Source organism: Rhamphochromis sp. 'chilingali' (assembly GCF_963969265.1).
Source record: "Rhamphochromis sp. 'chilingali' genome assembly, chromosome: 7".
NCBI classification, from domain to species: Eukaryota; Metazoa; Chordata; class Actinopteri; order Cichliformes; family Cichlidae; genus Rhamphochromis; species Rhamphochromis sp. 'chilingali'.
Genome location: NC_137934.1, coordinates 33,339,783 through 33,361,900, shown reverse-complemented (window position 1 = coordinate 33,361,900; position 22,118 = coordinate 33,339,783). Strand labels below are relative to the sequence as shown.

At 40.4% G+C, this 22,118-nt stretch overlaps 1 protein-coding gene across 5 annotated transcripts in view; it reads left to right on the top strand.

Annotated features, from left to right (window-relative positions):
- Positions 1-22,118, top strand: part of dlg1a (discs large MAGUK scaffold protein 1a) — a 113,942-nt gene that overhangs the window by 2,918 nt on the left and 88,906 nt on the right. For 4 of the 5 annotated variants that reach the window (XM_080887673.1, XM_080887672.1, XM_080887674.1 and 1 more), the window contains exons 3-4: positions 1,369-2,164; positions 2,332-2,428. In XM_080887673.1, the coding sequence (XP_080743799.1) occupies positions 1,369-2,164; positions 2,332-2,428 (893 nt within the window). Of the gene's footprint in view, positions 1-1,368; positions 2,165-2,331; positions 2,429-18,640; positions 18,788-22,118 lie in introns of those variants that run through there. The other variant, XM_080887676.1, reaches the window with a different exon arrangement.

Sequence of the window (22,118 nt, the reverse complement as noted above, 5' to 3'; positions counted from 1 at the left end):
AGAGGTCCTCAGAGTATTAGCTATGTTTCATTAGGTAACGCATTCTCTACTGGTGTACTCTGAGATATGGAGCCTCTTTGTGACCATCTCGGTTTTGTTTGCATCTGAATAATTTAGCATATACTATAAAGTAATAGTTAAGCTCTGCTGGAGCAGCTTTTTTTTTAACATCTCAGCCTCTGTCCAGCTCACAGTGGGGACTCCCTTAACAAATTTAACCAATCCTGGGACAGTTGCAGATAGTTGTTTTCAGAACATAGGGGCTACATTTAAATAGGGCATTCATTTGTTAGCTGCCAACCTGCAGTTGACTTAACAGTCACGGCAACATGACTTTTAAGGGAACAACTGACTGTAAATAAGAGGCAAGCATTTCCCCATATCTGCACCTTTATCTACGGCCACTCAGTAACTAAACCTGTCGTACTGTATAACAGGCTCTCTTACACCCACCGGTACCAAATCCCGACACACTGGAATACAAAGCAGGCAAATCAGGTCATTCTACGGGTGGAGTAAACTTATCAAATCTCATCTGATAAAATTCACTGCAAACAAGTTAGAGAGCCACACACAGAAAACAAAAAAAGCTGGACTGTATACCCGTCAAGATTGCCAGGTTCTTAACAAATAAGTATTTATTGGCCTTTTTGGTTAAAACTGGTTAATTAGTGGTGATGCTTCGACACTTAGTGATGTCTGTTCTCCCCAAGCACATCTAGCTGTCATGGTGGCCTTTCCACCATATTCAGTAGTTACTTTAAATGCAGACATATACCTAATAAATACTTAGGTAGATGTCTAATTACACTACCTTTGAGGTGCAAGTCCTGAAGATCATTCATATTTTATGCTTTTTTGGTGTGTTTTTCTATCCATCTATGTTTTTCCGGCATTGGCATTGTGCTTGGTATTAGCTGGTGGATCAAAATCTGACAGTACTTTTCTGTGTTCATAATTTCATCGGTTTTTGACAAGATCCCCAACGCCACCGCCTTCACCCCGTCCAGCCTACAGATGGCTGTAGGCTCTTACTATTGCACCTCTCTCCTGAGAGAATGGCTGGATTCTTCATTCTTCAGTGAACAGTTGATGGATCAACTGAGGGAAACTCTGGCTCTTATGAAGCAAAATATAATGAAATGTGGGGTGGCCCCAGACTTTTGCACAATATGATTTTTAAAGGTTAACTGATTATAAATTACACCATGGATTTATTTTTATTAATGATCAACTAATCTGTCTTTTGGTGAATAAATTAATGTATCAATTAAACACTCACTGTTTGCACTCAGTGATTTGCCCACTTCTGTAGGGTTTAGTTAATCACTACACCCGTTCACATTGTTACTTTCCTCCTTTTTCCAGATATCCAGGAGTACTATGAGTTTACCGTCCTTGCAGACAGTAAGTGCTCTGCGGACAGTCCCAAGAACCTTGCTGCCTCCTGCTGGCTGCCAGCAGAACCCTCAGCCCAGCCACTGTCCTCCACAGGTCCCTTGACCTCCAGCATTTCTGATGGACAATCCCAACCCAAACCACTCGTCTCCAAACCCAGGTCATTCAAGTATCCTGCGCCTCCAGTACCATCAGCAACACCAGCAACAAAGCCATCTTCGCCTACAACACAGTCCAGCACACCTGAGTTGCAGCTGGCCAAAGTGAAGTACCGTGCTCCTCTTCCTCCTGCTCAACCGGGGGGCTCCAAATCATTTGAAGCGGAGACTTCTAAACCCAGTGTCACAGTTAGTAATGCAGAAACCTCGACCGGCTCCACAAATACATCTCCTGGAGTGTCGCTAAATGGAACAAAGCTCACTGCCACCAGCTCTGGCGTTTCTTCAGAAAGCTCCACCAGCCCACAAAGCATTCCTGCTTCTTCTGACCTGGTGACAGTCTCAGCCCTCGTCTCGAGCACCATTCAAGGCCTTGTGTCTCCAACTGCTCCGGACAAACCTGCCCGCACCAGGATCCCTTCCAGCACAAGCCCAGGTCCCAACAAAGTCACAGATTCTGTCCCCACTGCTCCTCTGACCAGCAAGGACTCAGGATTCAGCAAAGTCACTCCCATTCCAAGTCCGACTAGTCCAAGCCAGGGAAAATTCACCTTCAGCGGACGCAGGTCCACAAGTCCTCCTGGACAGCTGAACAAAGGACCTTATGCGTGAGTGCAGTCTCTGGTAATATGAATGTGCATTGATTGCTAGTGTAATATCTTTATATAGTACTTCAACATGCTATTAGGAATTTAGATATAGAACAGAACACTAATGGACACATATTTGGAGTTCACCTATTTGCACCCTCCCTTGATCTCTTTTCTCCAACCAGCCCAACCAGTCCTGGACCAGGACAGGGCCCTTCCACTAGCCCAACCCATGGTCCAGCCCTCTCCAGGCCACCCACGAGCCCAGTGACCCACAACAAGGTAAGACATCTCTTTATGTTTTGTTGTAAGGACCACAGGAAAGCTGCAGCAAATCTGTCTGTAGCTGACAGAAAATGAGATAGAGGTTGTGTCACGAGTCTGTAGCTGCAGACTCTTGGAATTTGCAGTGTGAACCCAGATGCAGATAAACAGAAGCAAGAAAACGAAATCTTAAAGGCAGGAACAAAACAAAGGCAAAAGGAGACCATAAACACTAAGGAAACTGTGAGGAAACTAAACTAAGAATACTTAGAACGAGACTAGCAAAACTGAACACACTGAACACAGGATGTGAGACTATCAAAATAAAACAGGAAACACGTTTTAATTGATTATGTTGTGATTGTTAAACTATTGACTTTGAAAATGACATTTTCAGAAGCTGTTAGAAAGGTTCCTGAGAAGTGTTTATGAGAGACACCACGTCTGCTCTTGAATCAGTGTGTCGAAAGGCTTGTGGTGGCTGCAGCAGGCAGAATAAGATAGACAGGTTGTTTATACAGATTCATGCATTGCATAATATGACAAAGGGAAACAGGTTAAGTAACGTTTTAATAATCTGGACAGTCAGCAGAATGAGGTCAGAGGGTTAACCCTAACCCTTGGGTAAACAGGGATTGATGGTTTCCTTTAGTTTGAGCTTTTTGACCGCAGGCTTGTTGCTGATGACTGAACATAGAGCATCATTAGAGTAATGTCATTGTGCTTTTTTCAGTGTGTCTGTTTACTAAAGTTCTGCTCTTTACATGATGATTGAATTTGTGGAGTTGGAAGCATCAAGTTTTCATTTTTGATCACAAAAATGGGTCAATTTTCAAAATGTTAAGTAAAGCCCAGCCAATATGGAAACTGAGCAATTATTTTTTTGTTCAGAGCGTACCGAGCCTCATCTATCACGCAGTATCTTACCCAAGCACACTTCATGGATTGGAGAAGAATTAAAACTTTTTGATTAGTGGATTATTCAATATGGAGCACACTTTTTTTTCCCTTTTGTTTATTTCTCTGTGTTTTTAAAAAAAAAAATTGTGGGCCATTTTTCATTTGTTCTAACGGGAACGAAAAAGTGAAAATGACACAGAAAATAGTTCAGGATTGACTCAAACCCGGGTCACCTGTTCAACCACGTTAGCTGTACCTGTGCCCTCATCTCCTGTGATTATTCTATAGCACATGCAGAAGTTTGTGCAGCTCAGGTTGATGGAAATAATGATATGTTGCTATGCTCATATATACTTTTCCTGTAATGTCACACCCACCTGGGACAAAACACAGACTTTCTTCTAGTCAAAATGCTGCATAGCTAACATGTACCACTACAAGCCACTCGCTTTGTTTAGAACTGCTATACAGCTGAAAGTGTAGCAATGCATGTAAACACTCTTCATCTAATTCTTGTTGTAGTGGCCAAAATTGCACCATCCTTTTCCACAGCAGCCCACATTACACTTGGTAGGTCCTTTAAACTATTCAAAATGTTACTGCCTTGCCATCATGACCTTGTCTAACTTTAGCCAGCTAATAAGAACTCACTTTTGTTTGGATAGTGAAGAATGTTTAGGTTTTTTTTTTTCACCCCAAAGCTATTAATAATGATTCTGGTTATCACAGCCCAGTGCAGACAGACTGACCACTTTCTGTTGGCAACGGAGAGCATCAGGAAAAAACAACAATGAGTGCAAGCACAGGAATAGGACAAAAAAGTAGAGCAGATACAAATGCACATGTGAACTCGAAGACATGTTGCACATGTTCATGCTCTGCTGCAGATGGGAGTGTTAGACATGGATTTGCTTACTCCAACTTTCCCTTCTCTCTCAGCGCCACAGGTAGTGTATAGTATTTGCTCTATATTACAGCATTTACTGTATATTGTACACATACAGTATATTACAGTGCCAGCTGTAGTAATGTTGTGTATCAAGGAAAAGCAAAAGAGTCAAATCGCAGCTCTGCGTGTAGCTTTGGGCTACATATGGAGCTTTAACTTCACCCACAGTCAAAAAGTTGAAAGTAGAGCATCCATTGCTATACCGCTGTTACTGTTCACTCAAGCCCCCCCACTTCTGCCAAACAGAGACCTGACCTGATAAAAAAAAAGCAGAGAGTGGTGTGAGTGTGTGTGAATCTGTTTGTGTATGCGCTTATGTCTGTGCATACACGTCTGTCAGTGTGAGTGTTTGCCTGTGCATCCATGTGTGTGCGCTTCTGCGGCTGTCTCCAGACGTTTGCCGCTTTTTTTTGTGTGTGTTTGCGTGTGTATGTGTGCTGAGTGTTCTGCATGCGTGCCGATATATATTCTGAGCCATGCACTCTTCGAGTTCAAAATGTGGCTACCAGCTGCCATAAAACGAAGAAAGCAGCTGGAAACCAAGAGGGCGGGTCGAGGTGCATCGGGACAGACTCGCCATGTTTCTGATTCGGCCTCTGTTTTAGGAGAGAAGTCCTATCTGGCTGCTCTGATGAAAGGACAGGTGGAGAGGACACAAGAAAGGGAGGAGAGAGAAACTGAACGATGAAAGGAAAGGAGGAGACAGAGACAGACAGACGGGAAAAACATGCCACCAAAAGCAGCAAACATCTGATTGGTGGAACAGGAAAGTTGGAGCCACGAGATGTTTTGGTGAAAGTTTGCCAGTCGAACTGGTGAGGATGGATTGCATCTGTATCCTCACTACCAAGGTGAGACACGGGAACAGAGCAGGCTACTGTAGAAAGTGGCGGAGAAGACAAATCAGGGCACAGGAGTACAGGGTGTGTCAGTGTGGTCATTAAGACAGTGAAAAAAATTTAAATAGCTAAAGTTTTATAATTTTGTGATCGGTGTATTTATTCAGTCATTACAGCAATGCCTTAATTTTTAATGTCAAACTCATTCTGAATGAATCATTGATGGGAAACTTAGCCATATCAAATTGGGGACACGGTTGCTTCATGTACAGTTGACTTGCTTTAGTTTGTGAATAAACAGGTTATAAGAGTAGTAGGCTGTGCTTTTGTGAAGCGATTCTAATGGGAATGCTGATCTGATACAGTTATTGGTCTGACATCATGTGACACCCAGAGAGACAGCAAACTAGGTTGATAGGACAGACACTTCAAAAGAGTGACTGCCTGGCTGTGAAGGTATGCGACTGGTGCAGTGGTTGACTGAATGACTGACTGCTCTTGAGGCAGAAGAGAGAACTTGGCTAAAAAAAAACTAGGCTGGCAAAATTAAACACATGCATTATGCACATATGTTCATGCTCAGAAATGCATGACCCATTTATAAGGAGTTGAATCAGTGTGAGCTGGGACAGATTTAAAGCCTGCATGTTGCAGCAGGCAAAAAGGTGACAAAGATATTTGTGTGTGGACTTGAGAAAAAAAGTTCAAGTTTTGTATACTGCAAAAAAATCGACAATCTTAAAATTTTTGCATTTCTCAAATAAGTACTAAAAGTACCCTATCATGGAGCACACTACCTACTGTCATGGTTTGTTGTGTGGCAGGCAGGATGTAGGACCCAAACACAGGGCTCATACATGGAGAGGAAACTCAAAATGGCAGTTTTATTGCAGGAACAACTCTTACACTAATACAGAAAACAAAAACAAAAATAAGAAACTAGAAACATGAAACTCAAACCAAAAACACTAAGAAACTAGGGAACTAAACTGGGAACAGAGAACTGGCAAATACCAGTAGCATGGAGAGAACAAACACAGCACATGGGGGTGGTGATGGAAGGAAAACATAGGGCTTAAATACACAAGGGAGTAATGAGAGAATGGGAAACGGGAGGGAAACACAGCTGTGAGGAATAAGGCATAATGAGGCAAGGGGAAGCAAAACCAGGTACTCTGACATAGGACATGGGACTGTCAAGTTAAAACAGGACACATGAGACAATCCAGCCCGTTCTCACTCCTGAGGCGTAATATACGGACGATTTGTCACGTCCCAAGGTGTTCCTGAGGAACACGAAAGGTGACATTCCACGCTCCTATGCTACGCGCCGGGTTATGGATGAAATCCAGTAGAATGACGCTCTCGTGGTAATACATGTTCCAGCCATGTATTCCAGCCCTAACCCTACCCTTATCCCTAACCTTAACCAGCACTTTAATGACATTAGATATTGTTTTCCAAAGCGATTTAAGTAAAACAAATGCACATGTCTAGATTCATTCCAAATAGTTCTCATGTTTCCTAATTTTTCTGATCTGTGCATGTGCATGCACCCGGAAGTTTAATATATCGACGATTTGTCACCTAGTGTAAAATGTTATGCTTTGGGAGTGAGAACGTGTTGGAGAATCAGAAGGAAGCAGACTAGACACTGAGACATAGAGACACGACTGGATGCCATCCAGTCATCCACCCATTCACACACACATTCACACACTGGTGATGGCAAGCTACATTGTAGCCACAGCTGCCCTGGGGCGCACTGACAGAGGCGATATTAACATGTATTTTGTAGGATTTTGACAGAGCACTGTCTGAAATCCAACACTATGAGTTGTACATTTTCCTGAAATGATGCAGGGTTTGACTGCAGTTATTGTGCTACCTGCTGTTTTTTGGGGACATTTGATTCTTGAACCTCTGTATATAATACCAAATTCTTATACATAACACATACATTTGAAAAAAGATATAAAAACTAAGCCATATCAGAACACATATAACTTGCCTAAAATAGATATGCTTCTTCCAGCTAGCAACTAGCGTCTTCTTTTGCCACTATGTAGCTAAGATTGTAACAACTGAGCTATTAAAACTCAGTTTTTGACTTTTATGAATACACCATAGGGGTACTGTGGTACTTGCCTTTATGCACCCAAAGTCACGAGTGAAGGTGCACAATTTGAGACACAGAGAAGGAGCTAATGTAAATATATAAAACATTAACTCTCTGTTTGTTTATTTCTTTAGTTTAGTGACCAAACTGGGACATCTTAGACCCTTGAAGGGTCTTATCTGTATCTGATATTATAACGTTATCATGTTCCATGGCAATTACCTAACAAATGGCTAATTTTTTTTTAGCATTTTTACACATATAACATGTTATACAAGTATTATATTGTTTTTAATTACTCACCTAAAGTGTTTCATTTATATCCATGGATGCCTAGCAACTTCAGAGCAGTGGGATAAAAATGACCAATTTTAGACCTTCCACCCATATTTTTTTATTTTCTCAGACAGTTTAAGTATATCAGTCTGCCAATAGTACGGACAGGCGAAACACTACTGTAGCATGGAAATGTACCAGTAGAATTAATTAGTAATGAATGCGTGAGAGAGATCCTGTCAGTACAGTGTAATTATGTCCTCAACTTTCTCCTGATTTTGCTCACTTTTTTTAGACTCCAAACATTACTCCAACTACTTAGCTGTCTCTCCTGTGTCTTATTTTCAGCACAAAAACTGGGCATACATGTAGCTGAAGATGAACTGTATTAATTACAGAAGATGTTCTTTCCCCTCAGTAATTTCAAAGTAATAGACACCCCACAAAAAAGTAAAAACCATCATAAAACCTACAATAAAGTTTCAAATCAATGTCTCCCTGCCAGTCTCACAGCTTGTCCTAGAGCTTCTTAAACTAAAAACAACATCTTGAACAGAGTGAAAATAATTTTGATCATAAGTTTGGAAGATGGCTTCTGGCTTATGAAAATAGTCTTCATTATGGGCGTGTAGAGGGATTTGGCCTTGACAGTTACACCTAATATATTGTGGTCTGGGCGTTTGGTGGTTTGAACCTTACTGTCTATGTAAAAGGTAAACATGCTGACTACTCTGTCGTCCTGCCACCTTAGCTAGAAATACTATGTGTCTGCCAGATCCTGAGCTTATTTATATGAAATTAACTCTTAGGAGCGTGATCTTCTGTCTGTATGCACAGAATCAAATCCAAGGGTTTATGATTAACTTTAGCAGAACTGTCAGTTCTACCAAAAACTTCCAAATACAGCCTGATTCCAAGATCATTCATCACAAAGGAATCTGGAGAATAATAGGAAGTAGCAGTGAAAAGCTCACTGGCAGTCATCGCGAAAGCTTGATTGCAATTCTTGCTGCCAAGTGTGACAAAACCACTTCTTAGGTTTAGGGTGTAATTACTTTTGCATATTGGGCCAGATACATTTTTTCTCTTTATAAATTAAATGAAAAACTGCATTTTATATTATTTGGGTTATCTTTGCCTAGTCTTCAGAGTCACGCAGTCTGGGTATTTAACTGTGTATGAATACTCTCCTCTCTAGCTTGCCCAATCCTCTTTTGCTCTCTGATATATCCAGTCTTAAATCCCACTCTGGTTTTATTAGTGACTGATTATTGTTTGGTCTGACTGAGTGCCTTCTGTGCACCAAGAGAGCAAGAGTCTCTCCTAAGAGGCTTACCTTAGGCTGCTAATAGACTTTAAAGAGGTGGAACTATTTTAGGATGGACAAAGAGGAGGATAGAGAGAAAAAAATGATGAGATACACAAAGACCTTGGAAAGAAAGCCAGAAAAGACCATGGCTGCATGAACACTTCATGCAGTCATTGCATGCCTAGTTTTTCAGGGGTACTTTACTTGCAATTGCCAGGAAAAGGCCATGATAAATCCTTTCTGTAGTCCTACCATCTGAACAGCTGTCCAGCTGGCATCGTGATGTAACTGTGAGGAGGGCTCAAACATCAGACGGAGTAATCAGCAGAGAAGCCATGTGAGGAGAGACGAGCGAGAGAGAACTTTGTAAGCAGCTGTAGGACAGTTGAGTCCAGTGACATGCATCTGCAGTAGAACGAATATAGCGACTCAGGACCGCTGTTACAGTTTGGTGAAACGTCGTCTTGGCTCTGTATGGCCCACACCTGTAGAGAATTGGACTATGTCTCTGGACTGGCCTGCCTGTAGGACAGCCGATACTACTGGGCCACCACGTGGGCTAATTGTGAAAATGGAGCACTGCCACTCTGCGGTTTCAATCAATGTAATGTATATTATATTATTTCAATTACACTTTATGACTTTGCAGTTCACATAGAAGAAACAGATTTGTACTGTAGTTGAGTAGCAGAGGCAAATAAGGTGTAACTTACTTTAGTAATAAATAACCAGCTGTCCATTACCTCTGTATGTGTTGTGTGTTATTGCATGCACAATTTAGGTACGCTTAAGGATTATATGACATTAAACTCAGGTGTGGAATTACATGTTTACCTATAATTAAATGTCCTCTGTTTATTCTGCAAATGCATTTTAACACAAGAATGCAATATAGTAGGACTATTTTTATTATTGCAGCCTAGTTTTTCACAGTATTTAGCTCATTTTTAACCATATCTTAGGTAAAGTGTAGGTTAACACACCTATGTATGCAAGGCTTAAAAACTATCTTGGAATTAGTTCCACAGAAGTATATCAGCGGTACTAGGAGGTACAGGAACTGGCTGAAAACCAAGAGGAGCTCAGTAATTAAGAAGAATTAGTACAGGGTCAGAGGTTACAGCTTTAACATTACTTAGCTGCATTCTAATGCTAAATCATGAATGCTAACCACTAAACTAAATTCTTCTAAAGTACTTAGGAACACTCTATATACTTATATGCATCAGTATTGGCCACAGTGGATCGAATGCTGCAGTGTAGTCAATGAAAGTGATCCAGTGCTAGCTAACTGGAAATAATTGCCAACCCAAATCCATCCAAAATTTCTTGAATAGGAGCTGTTCATGGGTGTGAAGCTCCCTTGACGACGCTGAAACATGACCACAGTGTTCATTTATATTTTAGAGATGCTTTGTTTCACGTTATAAGAAAGTTGTTTTGTAGGAACACTTGAATTCTGCAGTGAAGCAAATACTATAAATGCAAAGGGTGCAGAAGAAATAAGATTTAAAAATTACAGTTGAGTGTCTTAAAGACACAGAAACTTTGACAAGTTTACATCCCTGACTTTTGCATTAGCCTACTCCGGTTATATGATAGATTATTTTTTTCTTTCTTAGTACCTTCAGTCAGCCAGTGATATCTAATAATGCATTGGTTAAATGTATATTTTTTAATATTACAATTTAATAGCTGATTATTTAAATAATTTGCATGAATTTCAGAGTATTTTATATCTTAAAGTTATGTCCTGTACATTTTTATTCCAGCATAATCTGTCAGTGTTGTGATATTAGGAATGTTTGGCTTTGCCAGTCTGTGACTGGTAACTGTGGAGGAAAATCTGTGACAGTCAGCGCTTACTGGTTTTCGCTGGTCTTCGGCTGTTTCTTGTAAAGCTTCGGGGTGTGTTTTTGGCTCATTATCCTGCTGCAGTGTTAACCTTTTTTTGGATTCAGGTCACTTGTCTAATTCCAAAGAAGGCTAAACACCTCCAAACTGAAATAACCCTGTTACCTCTGCAATTGTTGCTTTGAACCTTTGTGATTTTAATCACTCAGACCTTCTTCTCTTACTATTTTAAATCTACGGGTCCATGTGTGGCTCTATATTGATGTCCTTGTACACTGAAATTGTCACGAATAACTAAAAAGTAGTGCCTTAAGATCAACTACTAATCTGCAGTGTCTGCGACTCTTTGTAGATGCTTTTACAAGGTAGTGTAATCTGACCTTATCCAACTCTAAGCAGGTAACTTTTAAGGAATTGTTTAGAGACCTCTCCTTCTTTAGACAAGCAAACTCTGAAGCAACTTTTTTTGTGCGTCAGTGAACAAAGTTCAGTGTATTGATCCTCTCTTTTTGCTGTTCCTGGTTGTTTTTGCATATTAATGATTCAATAATCAAAAAGGTTCTGAAGTCCCATGTACTGCCCTTCTGTCTCATCTTGATTTGACATTGTTTAGAACAACGTTTGGATTTCTGATATTTTCACTTTCTGCTAGAAGCTGGTGGACAATAACTCCAAGTTGATTTAATTAAAGAAACCTCTGATAATCAGAATTATTTGAATGCTGCTTCAGACAGTCACAATTAAGGAAACGTGGCCTTTTGTTTAAATGAATTCTTTGCTTTTAATGTAGTTCCTGCTTAGTGCAGAGCGGTGATTGAAGCAGACTTCAGTGGACATGTAGGTGAAGGGAACAGGGGTGAGATGGAGTTGGGTAGCTATGGTGTAAAGGATGGCAGTGGATTTTGTGAAAAGGATAGAAATGGTTGTGGTGAACACATATTTCAGGAAGAGAGAGGAAAGTTCATTGATGCATAAGAGTGAAGGAATCTGCTCCAATCTAAAAGCGATATGAGACTGCAAGTCTGGGTCAGGGGAGGCAGCACTGGATGGTAGCCAATGAACTTAGAGGCAAGGATTAAATAGTGTAAGTTGAAAAATGTTCAGGGAACAGTTGAGACAAAATCTGGTCGGTAAGGGAGAGATCTCTTGGATAGTACAGCTAACGTGGTGAGGGAAGCTGCCTAGAGGATATTTGGTATAACCTCTGGTTAAAGGAAAAAGACACGAAGACTTGGTGGTTCAAACGAAGAGGTTGACAAAGGAAAAGTGAGATACTCTGGGAGGTAGACAGGAATACTGGGAGGACAGGACAAGAGAGAGGTGACAAAGGCAAAGGCTTATAGTTACATTTTATGTGAGGCTGAAGGAAGAGAGTCCAAGCTGGAAAGAGCAGGTTAGGGTGATTAAGGATAGAGGTGGAAATGAACTAATGAGTGAAGGAAGTGTGCTTGGAAAGTGGAGGGAGTACTTTGAGGAGCTCATGTATGTAGAAAATGAGAGCGAGAGGAAGGATGGAGAACAGCTAGTGAATCAGGAAGTCCAAAGGATTCTTTAGGAGGAAATGAGGGCAGCTATGATGGAGGATGAAGAGTGTAAAGGCGATTGCCCCCGGATGACCTATCTGTGGTGCTATGGAGATATCAAGGAAAGTGGGCGGTGGACCTTTTAACCAGACTGAGTCTTCCACAGCCAGGAGAGTGAGAGGATTCCTGACGAATGGGAAAGACGTGGCTGGGCAGAACTTGAATATAACATCATTTTAAATAAATAACAGGGGCATAAATGATAAACTAAAATCTTAATTGTGACGAGGAAAAATTTTCAGGTGTTACAGGAGAACACAAACAAACTGGAAAACCAAATTCTTTGGTCAGTTCCAAAGAAATAAAATGACTAAATAGCTAAAACATTTCCACAATCCCAAATTCTTCAACAGTGTCCTCATCTTTTGAGCCTTGTGCTGTGTCCTCAATTGGACCAAGCATGCGGAATATGGAAGCAGACAAGAGAAAAGATCACAGAGAAGATTCACGTAAAGGATGCAGTAAAGGAGAACATGCAGAGTGATGACAGAAGAGGATGGTAGAGATAGGGTGAAATTCAGATGATCAACTGTGGCGATGCCTGAGAAGAAGAAGGAAGAACATTTGTCATGTCAGAAATTTCACTTGTTTTTTCCCCACATTTACATGAATAGATGACAGATGTGTTAAAAACTAAATATAAATATATAAGGAACAATAACCAAGTACTGCAGTGCCTGTGTTTTGCCACATTGTGGCACTGTCTGTCTAACAAATTCAGTGACATGAGTGGGTTTCACATTGTTTCTCTGCAGTGACTTAAAACATCCACGTTTGCTATTTAAACACACAGTCAGCTGACATGTCCCTTGGCATTATTTATTATAAAATATTCAGCAGATAACAGCAGATGTCCTATAATTCATTTCTGCCTCATGTTTATTTTGCTACTGCTACAAGGTTTCAGCAGGAGTCTGATGCCCTCACTCAGCTTTTAGAGGAAACAATGAGCTCTATTTTAAAGGGAATTCACTCATGTGTAAACTGAATATACAGCTGGTAAAAGGTGATCATGTGACCATATTTAAAATCTTGATGTATGGTGCCTTTTTAAATTGGTTGGCTTGTAGAATGGAGAATCCACAGCGATTGGCTGGAAGGGGGTGTATGAGGTTATTACACACACACATCCGCACAGCGTAGTTATTTCTGTGCTGGCTGACCTACTAATGTTAACATGTAGTGCATGCCTGCTAGGCTCATGAGGTAGCATCCTCTCTCTCTCTCTTGCTTTTTCCCATTTGTCATTTATTCCTTTTTCTTCACTCCCTTCATCCTCCTTTCTTTCTTTCTTTCTTTCTTTCTTTCTTTCTTTCTTTCTTTCTTTCTTTCTTTCTTTCTTTCTTTCTTTCTTTCTTTCTTTCTTTCTTTTTTGTGTTCTGCTGTTATTTTATTTCTGTGTTTCAGGAAATTTGGTCTGTGATCCGATGTGAGCTTTACTCTCCCAGTACATTCTGTGAGCCATATGATCTAGAACCCCTTAGGTCATCCCAGATGTATGCATGTTTGTGTGTGTGGTTGCACACAGATCAGCAGGAGCTCCATCTGCTCTTTGCCAAACACAGAGGGATTCACTGTATCGCTGGTCTCCGTGCGAGGTTATCACAAAAACCAAGGCTATTTGAAGACAGGCACTTCAGCCTGTGCTGACTTCTGGAGAAATCCAGTCTCAGGTTTCTGGACTGAAAGAGAGACGTGAAAGACGTTAGTGTATGAATCCAGAATAACTTAGTAGTAGTATATGGCCAATCTCTCACTCATCCAGTGATGTCGCACAGTCCTGACTCACTCTAAATCTAGTTAATGAGAAATTTACATTTTCTGCTCTGCACACTACTGAAAAAATATCACCGTAACACAGTAAATATTGGAAAGGAAAAGAAGGGCATTTGGGGTATATTCAGGATATACAGCTATAAAAACAGCAGTCTGGTTCACTACAAAAAAAATGCAAATTTTCCCAGACTAGGATAAATTAGGAGGTTTTGAAATGTGTCAATAATCACATGGTTTATAGAATGACATCCAGGAAATATAGCTTTTAAAAATCTCACAGTGGATCCAAAACACAGTGTTTCTCCCATGAAACGCTTAAAATAACCTCTTGTGTCATTGCATTATTTACAGGACTTGTCTACCTGCATTAACTTCTAAACTTTTTTAGCTCACCCAGGTGCTTCCTTTATCTGTGTACAGCTGGAATAGCATCTAAAAATATTTTGCCATTACTAACACTCAGTTTTAAATACAGCCATAATCTTAAACTGTGGCTTGATTAGTTTGCCAATAAGCCTATAAAATGACCGTAAGATGGTATCAGTTTATTTTTCCTTTTGCTTCTCCTCTATTCCGTATTATAAAATTAGCCCCTGTGACCTCAGAGTCACCGTTTGTTCACTTCAGCCCCTCTGTTCGTGCACAGTTTCGCCTTCTCTGTTTTCTCTCTCATGCTGTGTTGTTTGTTTGCAAGTGGAGGTGAGAAGGCAAAGGCAACCACAGAGAGACTACTGCGTGTGTCTAGGTCTGCATGTCTGCATGTGTGATGGTCCAGATGGCTCAGCCATCAGCATCAAGAGCTTGATTAAGGAGTACGCTTTGACTTCTTTGACTTTCTCTGCCCTTTACCCCCCATTTGCCTGCTCCGTTCTCAGACTTGGCATTTACAACACGTAAAACAGCTACACGCTGTTGTGGAGCTAAATTAATTAGTGGTTAATTTATCTGTTAGTGGATCAATTAGTTGATTAATAGAAGAAAATGTGCTGAACTGTGACCCAAGTCTTGAAGGAATTTCTTTAAATCTATTGACTGTCTTTCTGTTAAAAATAAGTTTATCCTTGGACTCAAGGATAAACTTATTTGAATTTCATGGTCACGTATAACAGCCACAAAATATTTTGGCTGTAACTCAAGAACACCGGCACTCAGTTCAAAAGCTTTTCTTTGAAGCTTTGTTGCAAAAAATGATGAAGTGATGACTTCTTTATTATCCAAAAGGTGAGGTCAGAGGTCAGTTTTGCTTTAAATTCACCATTATTCAATACGGGAGCAGAAGTGAATAATATGTTTTTGTGCTTGCTGTCTTTGTCTTTGATGCCCACCTGTTAAATTCCTGCAAATTCTTTATTACATACTATATGAGTCGGCACAGACATGGTTGTAAATTGATTCAAGTAAGTTGGTCAAGTTGAGCGCTGCAAAGCGTTAATTCTGCTTATCTTTTATATGACTGAATTGAATATATTTGCTATTGGTCTGGAATAAAAAACCCTAAACAACTGGAAGTTTTCCCCTTGACTTTATTGGGAAAGTAACAGGTTAAACTGTGGCCACTACAGCGCTAAATTTACATACGAAGGGTGGGGGATTGGCAAAAACTGTGCACAGCATAAGTTGAAGCAGAACACAAAGCTCTTCCTGGCAACTCAGCAGATTTCAGTTCGAGGCCACCTCACTGTTTTTATTTAGCTGATAACAGATGGCATAGCATCCAATTGAAAAATCGCATCGAGGACACGGTTCAAGTTGGTTTCGCTTGTTTACGGTTTCTGCAGGCCATTTTGTAACTTATCTTGACCCAAGCTTCTCCTTCCATGCTGTATCTAACTCGAGACAGACATCAGTCTCATACCAGTTGTCAGTCATAACTGCTCTGTGTTCAGCCATGGTCTTGTTGCTGCTCTCCTCAACTCCAGCTTTCCATGCATGTCCACGGAAATGCAAGGAGTTCCCTGAATGGAGCCAAATACAAACACCAAATACATAGCACTTTAGGTAGAAATAACTACTTTTAACTATAGCGGTTCTGACTTTAATATTTTTTAATATTTATTTAATAAATAGTATTATTAAATGAATATTTAGTTTTAATGGAGTTCTTTACCCTAATATGTATAGTAAACACATAGTAATAGGTAGTGGTTTACATATTTCCCTAAAGGACACATATATCCCTTTGGGGTTGTGCACGGTGTAAAAATATGCCACATCACTCATGCAGAGCGACCTGCTGTGGTGCCTCTTTGTAAATAAGGGAGCAGCTGATAGTAGCTTTGTTTTTTAATAACTTTAATAGGTTCTTTAGACGTATTTGTTCATTCATTCGAGTTAAGACTTCTATTCGTAAGATAGTTTTGCAAGGATCTCAGTTTCCACTACATACTAACAGTGTGTTTGCAAGGAACCTGCTCATGTTTACACCAACAATAACAGTAGCCCTCTCTGTCACTGTGGAGATGTACCAGCAATACCATCAAACAGGTTTTTTACAAAAACCCACAGGATTGTCCAGATGTAAAAATTGCTCAGCTGTTGCAATGCAGAATGACGTCATCAAAAAACGGACTGCAACAACAGCTCATAAATGATGAATGTGCACTTGCAATTGTTGCAGTTAGTAGAAGATTAAATAATTGATGCTATGAGCTAAAAAATATCTATATTTCACTGTATTAAAACCTGCTATGACATGCACAGATATGTTTTTCACCTTTCATCCTAGAGCAGCACACACATATGAACAGCACTTCTACTATGTGCTGTTCATTGTCTGATTGAATCAACAGAGTGAACTGAAGCATTTTAACTAGTTTGAAAGTTGCACTTTTTGGTGGTCAGCTGACCAAAACAGTAGAATTCGCTTGAAGTCATGTGATCACTTTAATTCAACAATAACTAAAGTAACATAACCTTGTAACTCTTCAGGACCCTGCACAATACTGTAACATAATAAAAATGAATGATGTTGTATATTGGGACAAGCTTTTTAACCAGTGGTTTAAACCCCACCTTTACCCACCCAGTGGGTTTTTGCCTCAAGTTTGTTGTTTCCACCTTTAGCAGGAACATTTTTAGGAGCTAAATTGTCATTGGAGGCTGTGACTCTGCTCTCGCTCTCAGACATGTCTGGACTTTCATCAGATTACACCTTTTTTTAATCATATAAAACTGTGTAGCATTATTAGTGTGGGCAGTGTGATACAGCCAAAGCCCTACCTGCGATCTGGGTAGCTTGCAAGTAGGAAACCACAAAACAAGATGATGTTAAGACCAACTTATTTTCAGAATAAAACACTTAGATATGAGAACTTTAATATGATTTTTGTGATTCTTATGATTCATCTGTGTGTCAGACCCAAATTTTCACCTTGCCTGCTTCTGCGCTCTGCTTTGTGAGCAAGAGGCAGGTTCATTTTTTATATTCAAATTTTTTCAGCTGTTTTTAGTGTTTTGGGAAATCTGATGACTTTTTTACACCGTGTTTCCTCTGATCCGTGATCACACTGTCACCTGTGGTTTCAAATGGCTCAGTGCCACCAGCACAACAGCGCTGTGTTCAAATGTCAAATGAACGAGTTATTCCAGTGGTATTTCTTTGCATGTATGTATCATGGATTGTGACTCTGGATGATGTAATAACATTGTCTCTGCCTCACTTATTTACTCTTTATGTTTCCCTTATTGTGCAATATTCTATCAGCTCAGTTTTCACTAGCCGTTATAATACTATATCATTTCCTTACTCTTCCTCACTCTGTGCATATAGGAGTGTATGGATGTACAAATCAGAGCATTACTGCAGCAGGGAGAAAGTGAGAGAGGTGCAAAGAGTAAAAGAAATGCAGGGAGAGAGAAGACACATTTTTAATTCTCCGTTTACCTTTGCAATCAGGTCTCTGCTCTTTCTTTTTTTTCTGTCTTTCTTTCTTTTCCTTTTCGCTCATTGATCTCGCTGTTGAAAGGCGGGCCAAGAGAGGCAGTGGAGCAAACCGAGGGAAAGTGAACAAGGCAAGCAGAGGGAGAGAGAGGGACATCGAAAGAAAGCAAGCAGGAGAGAGAAAGCGAGAGAGTGAGAGAGAAGGGTAGTGTTAGAACGAGAGAGGCAAACGCTCACACTGCTCACACTGATAGAGAGAGAGGAGATAGAGGATTGGGACTGCTGCTGCAGAGGAGGACAAGAGAGACCACATCCATACTTACACACTCACAGATGCACTCACACACTCATTCATGCACACACACAGACAGACTGACCCACACATGCTGACAATAACAACATACTGAAAACACACTCACAGACACACATACACACACACACACACACACGTGCTAACATTTTCTGACACACTCACATACATACATACATTTGCTGACACACGGGCAGACAGTGACCATGGTGCTCCCTGCATCCTGACCAGCTATGAGGATTACACTGATGAAGATGATGGGAGCGATGAAGAGCGTGAGGGAGAGGACGCTGGCCTGCCACAGCTGAGGACCGTAGTCAGGCGGTGGGGGGTGGGCAGGGGGTGGGAGGGCAGCAGAGTGGGGGATTGTGGGACAGGATGGAGCGCGGTAGATAGAACACATGCGTGTGCATGTGTGCATGTGTCTGTGTGAGTGTGTGGAGGTGTGTGAGTGTGAAATGTGTGTATGAAGGCTAGGATGCCCCCCAAGTCTGGGACCAGCTAGCTAACATTAGCCACATGTTGTGCCACTGCAAAGTAGCATGCACCAACAACACCATATCTCTGATGTTTGGATGCAAGGTAGGTAGAGAGCTATGCATGTTTGTGTTTGTGAGTACGGCAGAGTTAGAGGGACACACAGGTGAAGTTATGGACTGTGGGAGAGAGACACTGACTTAGGCAAAATGTGCTGAGAGAGAAGGGCAGAGGTAATGAGTAAGTTTATTAATGGGCTTGTAGGCAAGGTAAACTAAGGTAAGAGTTAGAAGCCGGAAAGAGAGCAAGACAGAAAGCGAGAGAGCTCCAGCTGTGTGTCTGTGTGAGAGAGCGAGAGAGAGAAAGAGAGAGGCAGGTTTGTTTTCTGCTGTCTGATTTGATATTACAAGGTCTACAGGCAGCTTATTACCAACATCTTCCTCTTAATTCCTGATACTGCAAATGTGAGCAGCTAATACGTGCCTTTTCAGTTCATTTAGAGATCACGCATAGTACGCAGGGCCTCATTTTAGACTATCGTATCTAAATGCAGACGTAATTTTGATATCTTTGGTATGATGGTCTGTTACTTTAATTATCATTGAGAATGAGAACTTAATAGTTGGTTTTGGCCTAAAACTTATGATTGTTTTCACTATCTGACTGCTGTTTTGTGATTGATCTTTAATTATTTGCCCAAGTAGCATACTGACCTCATAATATATCAATTTACGGTAACTTCTGAAAATATTCAAAGCTAAAACTGACTTGTCAAGAGCAATCATTAAAAAAGTCTTTGTCCTGTTTGCTGGTGAGGCCTCTCAGCTTACACATTATATTTCTGTTAAAGATTCCCAGTTAAGAAAACATCCAGTAAGTAAAGTGTTACTTCAGGCAGGTCACAAAGTCAAGCTAAGCCGCAAACCCAACAGATCAGCTGATCTCAGTGCCAGCCCACATCAGTCGATGGCCTAAGTGATACACTCCTACACATCAGGATATTACACTTCTGCAATTTCTTGCTGCTTTTGCCAAGTTGATTCTTTAGCTTTCTTACTTATAAAGCTTACCAAATATATAGTTTGCAACCCTATCAGTTGACTTTTCAACATATACCAGGAGCATGAATGTTGACATCATATTTTAAAGTGTTATACCTAGAGATTTTCTTAACGCATCTTAAGCATATAATAACCCTCTTGCACTGCGAGGGAACATCCTGTATTTTCCATGGTGCATGCTGGGACAGCCTCACACACCTGCAAGGCTGAAAATACTTAGACAATGTTATGTGTCCCTTCTTTTGTTTGTCAGTAGAGCTGTATTCTAGCTATTGCTACAATGTTTTAGTTCATTCCTTTTTGAATGTGAAAGGCTTCAGAGTTCATTTCTAATCCATTATTAAATGAATACATTTGTCACCATTATACTTTGTTGTTAGTTACATAACACTAACCTGTGCTAAACGAATAAGCTTGGGCTAAAATTGGCAATCATAGTCGTACCAAGTACTCTGAAACAGTTGAGTGGAAAATCAACATATGAAATATTAAAGCTCCACCCAAGCGCTTCAGGAGCAGTGCTTTGATGTGGAGGAAGTGTTAGTACACTGTGCTGCATCTTTGAATAGTCATTAAACACGCAGCAAACCCCAAAATGGCTTCATAAATGGGTCTGTACACTTGCCTAAATAGTGAAAAGTAGACCTGATCTTGAGAAAGGGGTTTGAGACACAAGGGGAGAAAATTATCAGTCATGATAGTTTTAGTTTAGTTTTATTTGAATGTGAAAAACTTTGAGGCAGTTTATTTTACAAAGAGATGTACGCTACTGCGATTCAAGAAGATGCAGTAGGAGCATTGGTCTTTGAAAGTATTTGTGTGTGTGCATGCTTGGCTTGCTTTTGTACAGTTCAGCAGTTAGGCCATAATAAAGTGTATGGACTTCACTTCTGTCCTATTAGATCACCTCAGTATGACAGCCTGCTAGATAGAGGGAGGCCAGGAGACAACTGTTAGACTGGAGCTTTAGAGAAGGAGCCCGAGTCAACACGGGTGTGGGTGCAATAAGAGCTGTAGTTTTGTCCTCTGGGAGTAAATCTGGACAGGGTGAAAACTGAGTGTATCCTGAGGAGAAGAAGAAAGTTGCACGGTTAGTATGATGTTTCTGAGATTTTAGAAAAACTGTGTTGTTGTAGTAAAGCTTCCATCTTTCAGGTGCAGTTTTCCAAATACGTATACGTGCACAGTATTTGCATATGTCATAATGCATAATTACACTCCTGCAATATTTGGTGATTTGATAAAATTTAAAATAAGATTTTTATTGTTATATTCCAAAACATATATTTCTTTCAAAATATTGAAACATAAAGCGATTTCCCTAATATTTGTCATGTGTAGTTATTCATTTGCTTGTTTACGCTTTGCCTGACCTTCGTCTGATCAGCTGCTTTTTCTGTTTGACATTCCAAACATGTCTTACCAACACCAGAGGGTGGTCAACACAAAAAAACATGTTTGCAGGGTGTTTCTCAGAACTCCTCTTTGCGTTTTAATTTTAATTTATTAATACAGATTCAAATAAATTGGCAAATAGCTAATATTAGCCGATGGTCTATAATAATATAACAAACAGTAGCATCGCAAATAGCAGCTTTTTTGGCCACTAGTTACAGGTTAAATGTTCAAAATTTGTTGGGCTGTAAGTTTGAACACAACAACAGATAACTGAATATTACATGAGCTTCAGATGGGCTTTTGAATGTACCATTCACTTTCCTAACTTACTAAAAGCCTCGAACAGCGATGAGAGATAAGTAATTCCTGCATCAAACAGCCACAGTGTACACAATAGAGCAGAAATCAGTCTTAGAAGTTATATTAGCTTGATGTGGCATCATAAAAACTAGCCAGTCAGCCAAACATTAAGGGACTGCTACAATAGAAAGCATAGTGGTCAACTGATGATCATGCCACTGTAATATATTCTTTTGCCACTGAATAATTACAGAGCAATTGGTGCACAACTATGGAGTCCACCCTTTCCTGACCTGGACTCTCTGTCAACTTACTAGGTCAGGTTTTGGTAAGATGAAAGCAGGACAGTGTCTAATGTTTTGTATACTCACTCCTAGCGTGAGAAAGTCTAACTTTTTTTTTTGCTCTGACCAAAAGTTGGCTGAAAAAAGCAGGGGAACAGCTGATCTGCTTGGGCTAGCCTTTAGCTTAGTCAGCAGCCTGGCCCACTTACAGCGCTTCTGCTTCCATCTGCACCACTTCCTACCTTTGAATCAAAAAGCATCTCAAAATACCTTATAGTTGCATGTGAGCAGTGACTGGCTATTGCTGGCCATCTCAAGCTACCATCTAAAGCTAGCTAAAAGCAAGGGAGAGTATATTTTAAATACATGAACTGTTGCCGCTTTTACCTTGCA